This window comes from Pimephales promelas, chromosome 20 (assembly GCF_988280905.1).
Source record: "Pimephales promelas chromosome 20, fPimPro1.hap1.1, whole genome shotgun sequence".
Classification (NCBI taxonomy): Eukaryota; Metazoa; Chordata; class Actinopteri; order Cypriniformes; family Leuciscidae; genus Pimephales; species Pimephales promelas.
This window is the reverse complement of record NC_142788.1, coordinates 6,805,968-6,821,933: the sequence shown is the minus strand read 5'-3', so window position 1 is coordinate 6,821,933 and position 15,966 is coordinate 6,805,968. Positions and strand designations below refer to the sequence as shown.

At 38.3% G+C, this 15,966-nt stretch overlaps 1 protein-coding gene across 1 annotated transcript in view; it reads right to left on the bottom strand.

Annotated features, from left to right (window-relative positions):
* The window catches only part of nup210 (nucleoporin 210), a 74,033-nt gene that overhangs the window by 33,268 nt on the left and 24,799 nt on the right, over positions 1–15,966 (bottom strand). The window contains exons 24-29 of the mRNA XM_039689778.2: positions 11,379–11,441; positions 8,589–8,768; positions 8,073–8,153; positions 7,861–7,992; positions 4,291–4,449; positions 4,104–4,195 (exon numbers count right to left, since the gene is read on the bottom strand). Of these exons, the coding sequence (XP_039545712.2) occupies positions 4,104–4,195; positions 4,291–4,449; positions 7,861–7,992; positions 8,073–8,153; positions 8,589–8,768; positions 11,379–11,441 (707 nt within the window). The remainder of the gene's footprint in view (positions 1–4,103; positions 4,196–4,290; positions 4,450–7,860; positions 7,993–8,072; positions 8,154–8,588; positions 8,769–11,378; positions 11,442–15,966) is intronic.

The window sequence follows — 15,966 nt, the reverse complement described above, 5'->3', positions numbered from 1 at the left end:
CTGCAGTATTATTGTTCTTGAGTTTCATCAATGGTCATTTAGCTGCGTTGTTTTCTGATGGTTTTCTAAACGTATCATATTGTTAATACAGATTTTTTTGTGGTAAGATTAGACCGTAGTCATTTATCTTGTCAGTGTGGTTGTTTTAACAAGAGAAATAGTCGACTTTCACTAATAACACAAAACAGTTAACTCGCATACCAACATATCCATATGAAGAAGTGGTTGTTCTGCAGGTTCGTCGTCGTCTTTATCAACTCGCTCGCTCTGGCTCGAATATGTAAGGCTTGATGGACAAGTCTTCTGTTGTTGACATTTTATTAATGTGTGAATAAAAATGTTATTTGAAGGTATCGTATATAATCGTGTATCTCTAATCAAACCACAATAATGGCCGAACGTGGGGAGTTGAACTGACCGTGAACTCATCGACTCATCGGTATGACGCATCTCCTTTTTATTTAAAGGGGCCGCTTTGAAACGGGTCGCTCAAAGGCGCACATCAGAAAAGGGGTAGAAAAGGGGCCTGTGGAGCTATAATAATGAGGAATTCAGACCCAAGCATTGCAGTTATGTTTTATATAGACCACAACGGTATGATTTATATGTAAAAATGAATGATTTAAAAGCATGATATGTACCCTTTAAGAATATGATGTAAATGTAAACTTGCTATTATCTTTTAAAATGTTTTATTCTGTGGCAGTAACAAACCTATTACATACATTAATTTTTCACATTACATATATTAATTAGAATGAAATAGATTTGTATGGAATATATTCAGGTCAAATATTTCTAAATGATGACTGTTGTCCCGGGCAACTCTGTATAAACTGACCAGTTTAGTTAAAAGGGTTAGTTCACCCAAAAATGAAAATTCTGTCAGTATTTACTCACCCTCATGTTGTTCCAACCCCGTAAGACCTTTGTTCTTCTTCGGAACACAAATTTTTATTTTATTTTTGATGAAATCCGAGAGCTGGATCACTTCTGTATACTAGTCCATAGGCTTCTTGAGGAATTTAAACTTGCTGGCCTCGAAAAGTTGTTAAAGACATCGTTAAAATAGTCCAAGTGAGTACAGTGGCTCAATCTTTACTTTATCAAACGATGAGAATACTTTTTGTGCGCAAAAAACAACAACATTAATTCAACTATTTATTTACCCCTCTCTCTGCCTCGAGTCAGGTTACTAGTTTAATAACGTAAGCTTGTTTGTACGATTGTACGTCACACGCATCACACACGACCAGCTTCGGCCAATAGTGAGCCTACGTGTGATGTAGCTCTACGCTATCACACTACGTTAACTAACTAGAGGCCCATAGAGAAGGAAGTGAATAGTTGAAATAAAGTCGTTATTTTTGTTTGTTTTTGCGCACAAAAAGCATTCTCGTCACTTGATAAAGTTAAGATTGAGCCAATTAAGTCACTTGGACTATTTTAACGATGTCTTTAATAACTTTGAGGACGGCAACTTTCAATTCCTCAAGAAGCCTATGGACTAGTATGCAGGAATGATCCAGCTCTCAGATTTCATCAAAAATATCTTAATTTGTGTTCTGAAGATGAACAAAGGTCTTACGGGTTGGAACAAAATGAGTAATGCGTTCGACACTATAGATCATAAAATACTCTTGGATCGACTACAAAACTTCACCGGTGTTCAGGGACAGGCATTAAGCTGGTTTAGATCGTACTTATCGGACCGTTCTCATTTTGTCTGTTTAAATGGGAAAAAATCAAAGATAACGTCAGTAGACTATGGAGTACCGCAAGGATCAGTTTTAGGCCCTCTGCTATTCTCAATATATATGCTGCCACTTGGTAATATTATAAGAAAACATGGAATTAATTTCCACTGTTACGCTGACGACACTCAATTATATATTTCATCACGACCAGATGAAAACACTAACTCATCTAAAATGACAGAGTGTCTCAAAGATATAAAATGCTGGATGACGCGTAATTTCCTGCTATTAAATTCAGATAAAACGGAGGTATTACTTATTGGTCCAAAAAACTACTCACAAAACCTCTCACAATACAACTTTAATATAGACGGATGTCCTGTTACTTTATCCACAACAGTAAAAGACCTGGGTGTTATACTAGACCGCAACTTGTCGTTCGAAAATCATATTTCATATGTTACAAGAACAGCCTTTTTCCACCTTAGAAACATTGCTAAGCTACGTAACATGCTATCTATTTCTGATGCAGAAAAATTAGTTCACGCATTCATGACCTCGAGACTAGATTACTGTAATGCTTTATTAGCTGGTTGTCCTGCATCCTCAATAAACAAGCTACAGTTAGTACAAAATGCAGCTGCTAGAGTTCTTACTAGGTCAAGAAAATATGATCATATAACACCGATTTTATCATCTCTACACTGGTTACCTATTAAGTTCCGCATCAACTACAAAATACTACTACTGACCTATAAAGCCCTAAATGGTTTAGCACCTATGTACTTAACGGACCTTCTTTCGCCCTACAATCCAGCGCGTTCCTTAAGATCACTAAATTCAAGGCTTCTGGTCATTCCTAGGATATCGAAGTCCAGTAAAGGAGGGAGGGCGTTCTCGCATTTAGCTCCAAAACTCTGGAATGGCCTTCCCGATACGGTCCGAGCCTCTGACTCGCTGACACAGTTCAAAACTAGATTAAAGACGCATCTCTTTAGTCAAGCATTCACATAATGCTTACCTTCTAGTCCTCTGTTATGCCATACGGAACCGTTTGCCACTGAAACTGCTTAACGCACCAGTGGGGCTCGACAGCCTCTTAGACAAACGGGTCGGCGCGTATGGTTGGGTTGCGGAGAGTTCGGGTTACGGAGAGTTTGTGAGTTATAACGGAAATTATTATGAACATCAGCTATGCTAATTATTTCCCATCTGCCTTTCTGCTGTTATCTCGGGACGCTTGTCCCGAGAAAAATGGCGTTCGTCAGGTCCAGTTTTGTGTCCAGCCTCTCACGGGGATTTCGGATGCCCCAACGCCTGTGATGAGACGACTCAACGCCTGTGATGAGACGACTCAACGCCTGCGATATGTTATGGCGCCGTTTGATTCATAAACAATATTTATATTTAATATTTATATTTAAACAATATGAATGTAAGCCAGAGGAGAACTGGCCCCCGACTGAGCCTGGGTTCTCCCAAGGTTTTTTCTCCATCCAATCTGATGGAGTTTGGTTCCTTGCCACTGTCGCCTTGCTTTTGGCTTGCTTTGAGCTTGCTCAGTTGGGGTTATTTATTTAGTGTTTAGCAATGTTGTTGATCTGTGTTGTGCTACTTACATGTTATCACTGTGAAGCTGCTTTGATACAATCTGTATTGTGAAAAGCGCTATATAAATAAATGTGACTTGACTTGACTTGACTTAATTACTGACAGAATTTTCATTTTTGGGTGAACTACTTTAAAAACACTATTTAACTTAATGAATTTGAATTGAAGACACTATTACTTAAACAAATAAAATTGTATCCTGTTTTGTATTTCACACTAGGTTTTTACTGATATGCTGGTCAAAATGTGTTTACTGTATTTTGTCTTTGTAGGGAAATACAGCTCAAATTCATGACAAAGCAACATGGATGTATGATGTTGTCCAGTTCAAACACAGCAAGCCAGCTGTACGTGTTGATCTGAATCTATACATGTTGAGCTGTATCTCTACAGGTTGAGCTGTTTCTATACATGTCGATCTCTATCTATACGTGTTGATCTGTATCTATACGTGTTGAGCTGTTGGATAAACACGTGTTGAGCTGCGCTTTACGTGTTGTTATGCATCTATAAGTGTTGAGCTGCATCTCTACGTGTTGAGCTGTATCCATACTTGTTGAGCTGTATCCATACTTGTTGATCTGTGTCTAGACGTGTTGATCTGTGTCTGTACGTGTTGAGCTGTATCTACAAGGGTTGAGCTGCATCTTTAAGTGTTGAGCTGTATCTATACGTGTTGATCTGTATCCATACGCGTTGATCTGTGTCCATATGTGTTGAGCTGAATCTATACGTCTTGATCTGTATCTATACATGTTGATCTGTATCTATACGTGTTGATCTGAACTGAAGAACCTGTTAGTTTGGAGCTTCAGCAGGGAGTTTGGTGACAACAGTATCTCCTCCGCTTGAACTTCTGGGTTCAACAGCTGTAGTTTCTCATAGACCTGAAATTGTTATTGAATGCACGGTTGAATGTATGGTAAGAGTCAGTCTTTGCTTTCTGTTTAGCAAATGAATGACAGACTGAGTTTCCGCCTACCTGAATCTGTATCTCATCATGGAGTTCAAGGGCATTGCCTTCCAGAAGTCCCGCCAGAGGAACAGTGGCCTTCACCACCACCCTCAGTCCAGTGCGGCCTTTAGTCCTGGCAAACACACTCATGGCAAAGTTGTGCTCAGCGCTGAGCTGCACAGATGCCTGCAAGAGAGATTACACACACACTGCTTACACTGAAGCACAACACCACCAGACACTGGAGTCAAAGGTCACCACAGAAATGTGTCAACGCAAACTAACAGACCTGCCACTTGGACAAGGTCATGTGTTTTGTTCTTCAAAGAGGCTGTTTTTACTGATGACTATGTTTTTAGCTTTTTTTAAGTTGTGTGTTGTAATTGTTGGAACTTATATTGCAAGACAAATTTCCATGTACAATGATAATAAAGTGCTATCTATCTATCCATCCATCTATAAATAATTGTTGCACCAATCACATTTTTAATACCTTATTACCTTTTAACACCTTATTTTAGTGTCATTGTTACATATGTTACATGTAGTTATTTATAGAGTAATTACACATTCAGCATCAGCATCAGTTCTGGAAGGCCAAGTTGTCAAGATGCTGCTATCGGCAGTCAACACGGTCTCATCGGCGATCTGCTGTTCATCCATAGGCGTCATTTACGGGGGGGACGGGTGGGACATGTCCCCACCACTTTTTGCCAGGGTCGATATTGTCCCCACCACTTTTGAAACATGTCTCACGGCACGGATGTACCAATACAAATAAAACATCTCCAGTTAGCTAGCAGCATTCGTTTGTTAAATAAGAGGCGATCTAGCGCTGAAATGAGTTTTCTTCACTCGGATGCTCGCTGCAATCCGTTGGGGAGGTTTCATTCGTTCCGGTGAAATCACAAATCAAAATACACACAAACATGTCCCTGCTTCTCTGGGTTTTAATCTGCACTTGTACAGTATTTTTTACCCTCATCAAAAACGAGAATGTTTTTCAGTGGTTGCATATCAATATAAATACGGTTTTGATGAGGGAAAAAAAACCAACTAAACGAGTGCGGATTAGAACCCAGAACCTCCGACACGCTTGGCAAAATTACTGCCACTGGACCATCACTGTACATACTCAGTATAGGTGAATCTGTGTATTTATTCACTTTAAAATTCTCCATACTAACAACATATCTCATATACGACCAATTAAACCCAAAGTATCATAACGTTTTTGGTCGGACATCACATCTTTGTATACATTTTATTTATTTACATCAGTAAGCTACAGGAAATCGTCTTTGAAAACATGACCTTCGCGAAAGAGAAAAAAGAAGGAATGCGTCATTGTCCCCAGCACATTTCAAACCAAACTGACAACCATGTGTTCATCTCCCCTCGCTGCTAATGCCTACGCTCTAATCAGGGTACCCTATTTAAGCAGATACAGTTCGCTCCTAAATAAGGATGCTCCGATTGATCGGTCGCCGATCATAATCGGCCAATAATTGCTTTGGGATGTGTGATCGGCGGCAGATCCAGAAAAACCAATCAGATGACGCAAAATTCACGACACAATTTTTTTTATGCCCTGATAAAAATGGCTTCACCTGTCTGGCAGTTCTACAAGGTGTGTGAAAAAGACAATTCATTAGCAATCTGCAATGTGTGTACCATGTCATTGCCGCTTGTCAAACTGTGCAGCCTCTCTGCTCAACCCGTAAATAAATACATTGATCCGCAATTTAAGTTTGAGTTATTCAATGGTCTAATGGGAGATCTTTTGCCAAGCATGTCAGAGGTCACGGGTTCTATTCCGCACTCGTATATATTTTTTTCTCTCATCAAAACTGAATATGTTCATCAGTTGTTACAGTCTATATCAAGCAGGGACAGGTTTGTGTTTTATTTTGTGATTTCATAGGAATGAATAGAGTCCGCAACGGCGACAGATTGAAGCGCACCTCCGAGTGAAGACACAGAAAACACTGTATCCATGACACTGATCACCGCGGCAACGAGCGCACAGCTTGAGTTCAAAAACACATTTTAGTGCTAAATGAATGCTCTGCAAGTTAACTGGAGATGATTTATTTATTTATATTAGGTACATGGTAAACAAATCTAAACAAATCAATCCAACCATATAGATGTGATCAGTACAGTAGTGGTGGCGTTCTTAATCTGTTTAAAATAATTTTGCAAGGGTTCTTGCAAAAATAAATAAATAAATAAAAAATGACCAAGAAATTGAGCGAAATTAATCTAATAATCTCTATCCCCCCTCTCTCTTTATCTACCTCTCTTCCTCTCTAAATGCCCACAAAATCTGACTAAGCATCCCAGAAAAAAGCAAAGTTAAAGATAGTTATTTGTATTTTTTGTTGCTGTGCACTTTACCACCTGTGGTCCTTTAAGTGTATTAGAAAAACTGATGGCTGACTGACTCAAACTAAAAACAGCAACAAAAAAGGCTATAACCAAAATAATGTTATTATAAAGGTACAATATGCAGGATTGTTGCAGCAAAATTTCCCCTAATGCTACTGTTGTCCTCTGACTCTCTGCTAAATTCATGGTGCTCATGAATGGTCAGGAGACTCATCTGAACTGAAACATATTGCCAACTAATTCGTATTTATTCATAAAGATTTCTAAGCATTTTAATTGTCTGATTCCATCTCTTGTCTTATTCACAAGAGGTTGCCAGGTACCTGCTGCTGTCCTCTGACTCTCTGCTATTTCATGGTGCTCATGAAAGGTCAGAGAACTCCCTGAACAGAGACATATTGCCCAGTTTTAATTATCAACTTGAATTGCATTTTATTCAATACAATTTCCTAATAATTTATTGTCATGTGTTTTGACTTAATGGACCTGACAGAACTATAAACTATGCATAATTACATGCAATCAACCCTCAACCAAACACTAATCCTAACCCTATAGTAAGTACATGAAGTTACTTAATATTATTATTAAATGTATAATTACAGTGCAACAAAGACGCATTAAAATAAATGGTTACACTTTATTTTAAGGTGTCATTGTTTCAGTGTAATTATATATTTAAGCACTGAGTCATTTTAATATTTTTACTACATGTGCTTACTACAGGGTTAGGTTAGGTTTTGTTTGAGGGTTAATTGCATGTAATTATGCATAATGTACTGTTATTAGTATGGTAAGATGTGTGGTAACATGTAACATATGTAACAAGGACATTGTAAAATAAAGTGTTACCTTATATTTTTTAATTTTATATTGGTGTTTATTTATTTTTAAAAAAAAGGATGGGTCTAGATTATTCATTTATACTAGTATTTATACATTATACTAGTGTTTTGCAGTAAGCACTTACGTATGATACATTTAATGTACATTGAAACAACAGTTGTTCATGTCTTTTTCCTTTCCTTTCACTTTTTTAAATGTTTTGAGAGCCAATGCAAAAACATTGAGTGTTTTACTCAATAAATCATCATCGTTTAAATAACATCGTAAGATATTGAGATACCAGCAGTGACGAAGCTAAAATCAACACAGGAATAGTGAACACAAGCAGTGTGCATCACTGTGCAAGGGTTTTGTCCTGACCTCTGAGTGGCGTGTGTGGACGTCCAGAACATCTCTCTTCGTCACAGACCAGTGGAAGCTGAGGCCGGGAAGAGCGTTCCCGAAAGAGAAGGGCGTCTGACTGCTGCTCAGGCCCATCACATACACCGGCATCTACAGCAAGACACCAAAGCTGTGTAACAAGACAACATACTCTGCAGACAAAACACTGCGCAAACATGATGTGTGTTTACCAGTGTCCCCGTCTTCATCCTGGTGATGGGGGCTCGGATCCTTATAGCCTTCAGCTGCACCACCTCAATGTCCACTTGATCCTGTCAATAACGATATCTAAAGGGTTAGTTCGTTCTGTCATCAAGCACTCATTCCCATGTCGTTCTTCTTTGAAACACAAATGAAGATATTTTTAAGGAAATCTGAGAGATGTCTGTCCCTCCTTTGTAAGCACTGTTCATCCTATAAAGTGATTGGATCACTTCAGAAGGTTTGGATTAAACCGCTAATTTCTTTTGGATTTATTTTACAATCTCTTTCTTTTGAACCATCTGAGTTTTGGGCGAATAGACTTACAATGGAGGGAGAGAAGTTTCTCGGGTTACAATAAATCTTCATTGGTGTCCAACGACATGAGTGAGAACAACTGATGACAATTTTCATTTTTGGATGAACTATCCCATTAAGTCATTCACCACACAGACCAATATGGTTTCAACCATATGTGTTCACATGTGTCTGTAAAGAAGCATCACCTTTGACACCACCACTAGTTTGCCTGTTTCCGTGTCGACCGCCTGAACCACACCGGTCACGCTCATGTTGCCCACCGACAGGCCCTGGACGTGACCCAGGCTGTTGACTGAGGCGATGTGGTCACGGGAGAGAGAGAAGAGGATGTTGGACTGGGGCTGTGGCCCTCCCTCTGATGTGATCTATAAATGAACAGATGACATCAGAAAACAATCATAGATGTGCAGTAAGAGCCATTATGCTCTATTTAAATGTCTGTTGTAGTTCCACTGGGAAATACTGGGTGGAGTACGGGTTTAATTTGGTATATTTAGAGCAAGAGACATCGGACAGACGTGTGCTGTTTGAGGCGGCACATGAAAACAAGTGTTAAAGAAACACTCGAACTCGAAGCGAATGCAAAAGATGAAATGAGGAGATTGAAAGTGGTTGTGTATTTCTTTTACTCTGAAACGGGGATGTTCTGTACATGTTCAACACTGATGCAGCGATGGTGTCATGCACAGATGTAGCTCTAGAACATTAAGAGATTAAAACAATGGTTGAAGGACCACTGACAAACATTATAAATCATGTCATTGGCTTTCCAAGCTGATAATGCTCTGAATTATGCTCTGGTTCTGAATCATGAATAATTTGAAAACGAACATAAATTTCACACATGCACAGTTAGTGTGTGAGACCCAATGGCTAGCACATGTATTGTGAATGCAAATCAAAAGATTCATTCAGATTTGGATCATAAATCTGATTACTTTGCTTTCATGTAAACCAGGGGTTCTCAATTCCAGTCCTCACGACCCACTGCTCTGCATATTGTGTATAGCCGTTTCTCAATATGCATTCTTGTCTGTACTTGTGTTCTCGAGGACTTGTGAAACATCAGTCACTGCCCAAGTACTGTTCCAATTCAAAGTTCACATCTAGCCAAGTCCACTTCAAATCCCCGGATGTGTTCTTGATCCGCCCCGTTTACCGAGGATGCATCGAGAGGTGACTTGTGTGGACTTGAGATAGCCAGGTATCCCAGAATGCACCTCGCACTAACCAGCAAGGATCAATAGGAGAGGAGAAAATCCGCGAAATATCAAAATACTACTATTATCGTGTCATGAAATGTAATTTTAAGAGTGTTTCAGGCGGGAATGTAGTTGTTTAAATCTCAAATCTGTGGTTTATTTATAAACATAGCGCCTATTTGAAAAATGCATCTGATGTTTTGGGATTTCTTACATCTAAGCCTTCACCGGACACTCAGCGAGATCAACCCCGACTGGAACAGCTTATCCTCGGCTAGTGCTTCTGACGTTTGCCGCTGGCTCTGCTCTCTCATCAAGTGGATAAACTAGACGTATAATTCGTCTTGTGTATAAGTCTATCTTTGGTCTCATTAAACTTTGTTGCATGGCAAAAAAATCGTTTTTTTTTTAAGTTTCATAACTTTACATATTTAGGTTATTTAACTTTAACAACATTTTTACATTATCTTCACTATATGAACAATAAAATAAAATGACAACACTGTCTCTGTTTGACAAAATGTCAATAAAAATCAATGTTTCATATTTTTAATATGAAAACAAAAAGATCATGTAGTGAAGAGAATCGCGTTGCCTGAACCACATGGCCATTAGGCTAATATGTTGATTTTTTTTTAATGAAAAGAGGCAGAGTGGTATTTTATAACATATTTCGTTTTATTGTTGATGAAAAGAGGCAGAGTTGTAGCATATTTCGTTTTATTGTTTGCCTAAAATATATATAAAGAAATAACCGGAGTAGCCAGAGCGTGCTGAGTGACGCGATCAAGTACGCTCTGTTCCATTTGCAGAAGAACCGGACTTGCGTCCTCCGAGCTTTGCGTACTTGGTATTGAGAAACGGCTAATATGCAGAGCAGTGGGTCGTGAGGACTGGAGTTGAGAACCCCTGATGTAAACGGTTTCATCAACCAGAATGATTTAACTCTAAACTAAAAAAAGGTGACCGTGTAAACACAGCTACATCCTGCCGTCGGTGTATGAATGAGTGAGTAAATAGGTGAATGTGAGGTAAAATGTAAAGCGCTTTGGTGGCCAGTCGGTCTGTGAAAGCGTTATATAAATGCAGTCCATTTACCATTTAATTCTGGAATGCAGGATTGGCTAGTGTTTTGTGTGTTCAACAGCTCATTTACAAATCAGATCTGAGTGCATTAGACAAGAGGAAAGTAACTGAAACATGTAAATGTACTTTATTTATGTAGCACCTTAAATCAACCGATAGGTGAACCAAAGTGCTTTACAACAGAATAAACAACAAATCAAAACTACCAATAACACAAATACAATAAAAAATGAGAGGAAAGTAAGAGGAATAAATAAAAAAATAAAATAAAATCGATATAAACGAGCCAACACACTACTAGGTAATAAAGGTCATTTTAAAAAGATGCGTTTTTAGTCTTGATTCAAAAAGGCCTAAGTCAGTAATAATATGCAACTCACTGGGGAGCTTATTCCAGAGCTTAGGTCCAGAAACGGAAAAAGCGCGGTCAACCCCAGTGTTTAAGTTTTGACCTGGGCACTTCCAGCATAAGCTGATTGGACGACCGCAACGTCCTACCATAATTTCGAATGGTCAGCATGTCTAATATGTAAGATGGAGCGAGGCCGTTAAGAGCTTTAAAAACGAATAATAAAATTTTATAGTGAATTCTAAAATGTACTGGGAGCCAATGGAGAGAATAAAGAATTGGAGTTATGTGGTCTCGTTTTTTAGTGCTCGTTACTACTGGAATAAATAATTACGTACCTGCATCATTGCTCCAACAATCAGAGTGACTTTCCTTGGCAGCAGTCTGAAGGGGGGGAAGACCTACAGGTCGGAAAAAAACAGGAATTTTCATCACCATGAATTATCACCATGAAGATCTGAGATCCAATTTGATGCCCTGTCCACACTACTGCGTTTTCGTTTAAAAACGGATCCACACCAGCGTTTTATCTGCGTATTAAAATTGATCTCCGTCCACATTAAAACGACTGAAAACGCGGATCACGTAACCATTCACCAGAGGTGGGAGTAAGTCACTAAATGCAAGTCTCAAGTCAAGTCCAAGTCTTAACATTACAAGTCAAAGTCAAGTCAAGTCATTCTGTTGTAAGTGTCAAGTCAAGTCAAGTCATACTCTTTGTCAAGTCAAGTCAAGTCAAGTTGCAAATTGGTCATCAAGTCATACCAAGTCGCACACAGTTTACACATTTTTTAACTCTGGGACTTTTATTACTTTATTTAGACACAGAGGACTGCTCTGTGAATGCTCTAAAATAAAAATAAATTAAATGAACACAAGTAAACAAGAATTAATTCAACTTTTCCCATCTTGTAAAAAAAAAAAAAAGATATTGTATTCTAAATTAGTACTGTATGCCAAGGTTTGCATGTTCTCACTCTAAATATCCAGGTGATTTGATCCCATAACACAAAATATTATATGGAAATTAAGAAAACAAATCTAATCAATTAAATGATTTAAACCCGGCTATTTTTTAAAACGTGGGTCGATGTGACGTTCTCAACTTTCTATATTACTTTCTCCCGCCCGCAACATTTATGTTTCGTCCCGCTCCCGCTCGCAAAAAGACTTTTTTTCTGTACCTCCAAATACTTTCAAGTTAGCCTACATATCGCTAGCATACACATCAGCATAATTGCTCCTGATGAATTATTTGTTATTAAGGCATTAACACACAAACCATTGTTACAACATAAAAGCAAGCAGCTCCTGCGTGCATGGTTTGGCATGACTGTGTGCTCCTTTAATAATTCCTAAAAAGCTGACAGTTCCTCACAGTCTCACACATCTGTTATTATCAATGAAGCTTTTCATAATATCTGTGTTTGTTATAATTAAAGTCCCTGTGAAATCAAAATTGAACCTATTTAGTTTGTTAGCGCATATTACTAGTCTTGTGGTGAACAATTAATCCGTGCAAGTGAATATATATTAAAAAAATGTTTTACCTTAGTAATCTTTAATCAAAATCTGAAAAGTTACTTCCGGTCTGGAACGGTTTCTTTTTCTGATGACGTAGGTTTCACAGTTTGGGTGGGGAAACGCTTAACCACTCCCCTCAAACCGTTATTTTGCTATGAGCGAGAGATGGAGAGGAGGAGCGCTAGAGTAAAACCCTGCCCTCTGTTCAATATTCCGTTTCACTTGGAAATACGTCACAGCACTGGAGAAAAATCGTTTGCAACTTCCGGTTCACGGGGACTTTAAAGGATTTGCCATCATACAGAATTCAGCACTGAACAAAAAGTCTGTTTTAAGCGGTGAGGGGAGTCCATAGTAAATACTTCTGATTGGCCATTGCGTTCAAGAAAACAACACACGTCTGTGATTTGCTACATCGCTCAACGCTTTTTTCCCCCTCAACCCGCACACAGAGTGCATTAGAAAACACAGCAGTGTGGACGGGGCCTGAGTTTTCATAAGCAACCTGTGTGAGTGCTTCAACAGGGCAATCTTTAATTGTGTATTTTTTCCCATTTGCTTTAGCTAATATTTACAGTCATCATTTATATTCAGTTATTCAATCATTTTACCATTTATCATCCATTTTATTTAATCGTGTTATTTTTATATTACTTACTATTTTAATTGAAATGTGATTTTGTGGTGAAAACAAAATATAGATATGGATATAGTTTGTAATTTTTATCCTAGTGTAGGGATGGGTATCATTAAGGTTTTATCGGTATTACCACTCTTACCGATACCGCTTATCGATCCAGTACTTTAACGGTATTCTTATCATTTCTTTTTGGTGTTTTTTATTATTTTTTATTTATTTATTTTTTTTAAGAACATAATTAAACTTTATATTTTGAAACGTAAAATAGAAAAAGCAAAACGAAGTAAAATATATTTTTGTTATGCAGCAGTGAGCAGGCTTTTTTTGTTTATACAAAAAGGACACATAAGAAAAAAACAAGTACAAACACAAGAATACTACGGAGCCCCTCTAGTCCCACTTTGGTAAAAAAAATTAATTATAACTATCTTGTGGCCTCAAGATAGTAACTCGTGGCCTCAAGATAGTAACTCGTGGCCTCAAGATACTAACTCGTGGCCACAAGATAGTAACTCGTGGCCTCAAGATAGTAACTCGTGGCCTCAAGATACTAACTCGTGGCCACAAGATAGTAACTCGTGGCCTCAAGATAGTAACTCGTGGCCTCAAGATAGTAACTCGTGGCCACAAGATAGTAACTCGTGGCCACAAGATAGTAACTCGTGGCCTCAAGATAGTAACTCGTGGCCACAAGATAGTAACTCGTGGCCACAAGATACTAACTCGTGGCCACAAGATACTAACTCGTGGCCTCAAGATAGTAACTCGTGGCCTCAAGATAGTAACTCGTGGCCACGAGATACTAACTCGTGGCCACGAGATACTAACTTGAGGCCACGAGTTAGTATCTTGAGGCCACGAGTTACTATCTTGAGGCCACGAGTTACTATCTTGAGGCCACGAGTTACTATCTTGAGGCCACGAGTTACTATCTTGAGGCCACGAGTTAGTATCTTGAGGCCACGAGTTACTATCTTGTGGCCACGAGTTACTATCTTGTGGCCACGAGTTAGTATCTTGAGGCCACGAGTTACTATCTTGAGGCCACAAGATAGTTATAATTAATTGTTTTTACCAAAGTGGGACTAGAGGGGCTCCGTAGAATACAATTAATCAAAGATACAAATTATATACAAAGTGCTTTAATTTCAAGAATGTCTACTAACATATCTTTTCAGGTAATTGTTTCTGTCTGAAAAGAAACCTAGTAATCAAATATAAAATAGCACTGTATAGTTTATCATAGATAGAATAATGCTTATTAAATCTAAAGTTACTCATTCAAAAGCTGTGAGTGATTTTCTCTGCCTTTTGTTGTTTGATTTGCATTAATGGCTGAATCGCAGGGGTGATAGTAGAAAAAAATCCTGAGCCTGAACTTTTTTCCCTGGGAGGTAAGCGGCCCCTAAGCCAAGAGATATATGCCCTGATCAACATTTGTCAAGCGGGATCCAGAAGTGTGCTCCCCTGGGAGAACATTTTGATAAATACAGGTAGTCCCTTAAATGATTCTGGTGACTTTTGTAGATATAAATGGACATCATTCAGACATGAAATGAACAAACCCAATACAAAGCCTATATTACAGTAGCATATTTGTGTAGAGCACCAGAGCTCCTGGGACCCTGGGTCTGTTTATTAATCCATCCCTGCTTTTAACTAGTCATTTACCTGCGTACTTATTGCTTGTATAGTGTACTAAGACTATACAACATCCATAACAAGAAAGGTCAGAGCGTGGCAATTATAATTCTCCAAAGTAAACTAGGAATTCATTAGTAGCCTAACCATAGAAAATAAGGACGCATGAACAAGGAGATATTCATTTTAATGCAAAATATGCACCATTTATTTTAAATATTTTTTTTTAAACAGTTACAGTGCAACAAAACCCTATGTAATGTAACACTCAATTTGAAGAGCTCTTTTCCAAAACGTGATAAACGCCATTTTAAAAAAAAAAACGAGTTTGTCGTGTCATTCTGCTGCGGACAGAACCCTTTCGCTGCTCCATCAACGTTTCATGCCAAATCGCTATATTTCTTTCTATGTTTAAAATGTACTGCAAGATACAGTTTCTTTCCAAACCACGATAAGCGCCAGCCCTGTTTTTAGCCTAAACACGATAAATCCTCAAATTCAATGAGCGCTCTACACAATCCAGCACGGCGGCACTCTGAACAGAGGTTTATTATGTTCATTTATTCCTCAAAATGAGTCCTAGTTTTCTAGTCGACTAGTAGTAGATCATTTAAGCCATTTGTATTATCAGTAATCACATATATTGATTTAATTAAATGGGAGAGAAACCATATGAGCGTTTTTAATTGCATATTCCGCATTTCAACGTATGCATAAAGCTTGCCACAAAGAACCGGCAAAAGTAATGATTATGCATGAAACATTTGAATTGTTTATTAATAAACTAATGTTTTCTGTCAGTGTCAGCAACAAAGATAAAGTTGATGATGCTTACTCGCCATCTTCGCAGTGAACGCGCATAGGCCTATAGAAACGCATACTTCGAATTAGCCTACATACGCAGAGAGTTGCCAATTTATTTTAGTTTTTAATTGTTTTGTTTAAAAGTAGATATTTAAAGCTTTCTGTAGCTTAGTTCTCAGGCCTGTGTGAGGCAAGCATCGCGGTGTTTCGATTCATATTATGAGACGCACTCCGGTTCACCTGCGCGCCTCTGTGTCCTGATTATATTGTCTGATATTTACTTCTAATGTATTAATCCAGTCAATTTGTCGATGAAA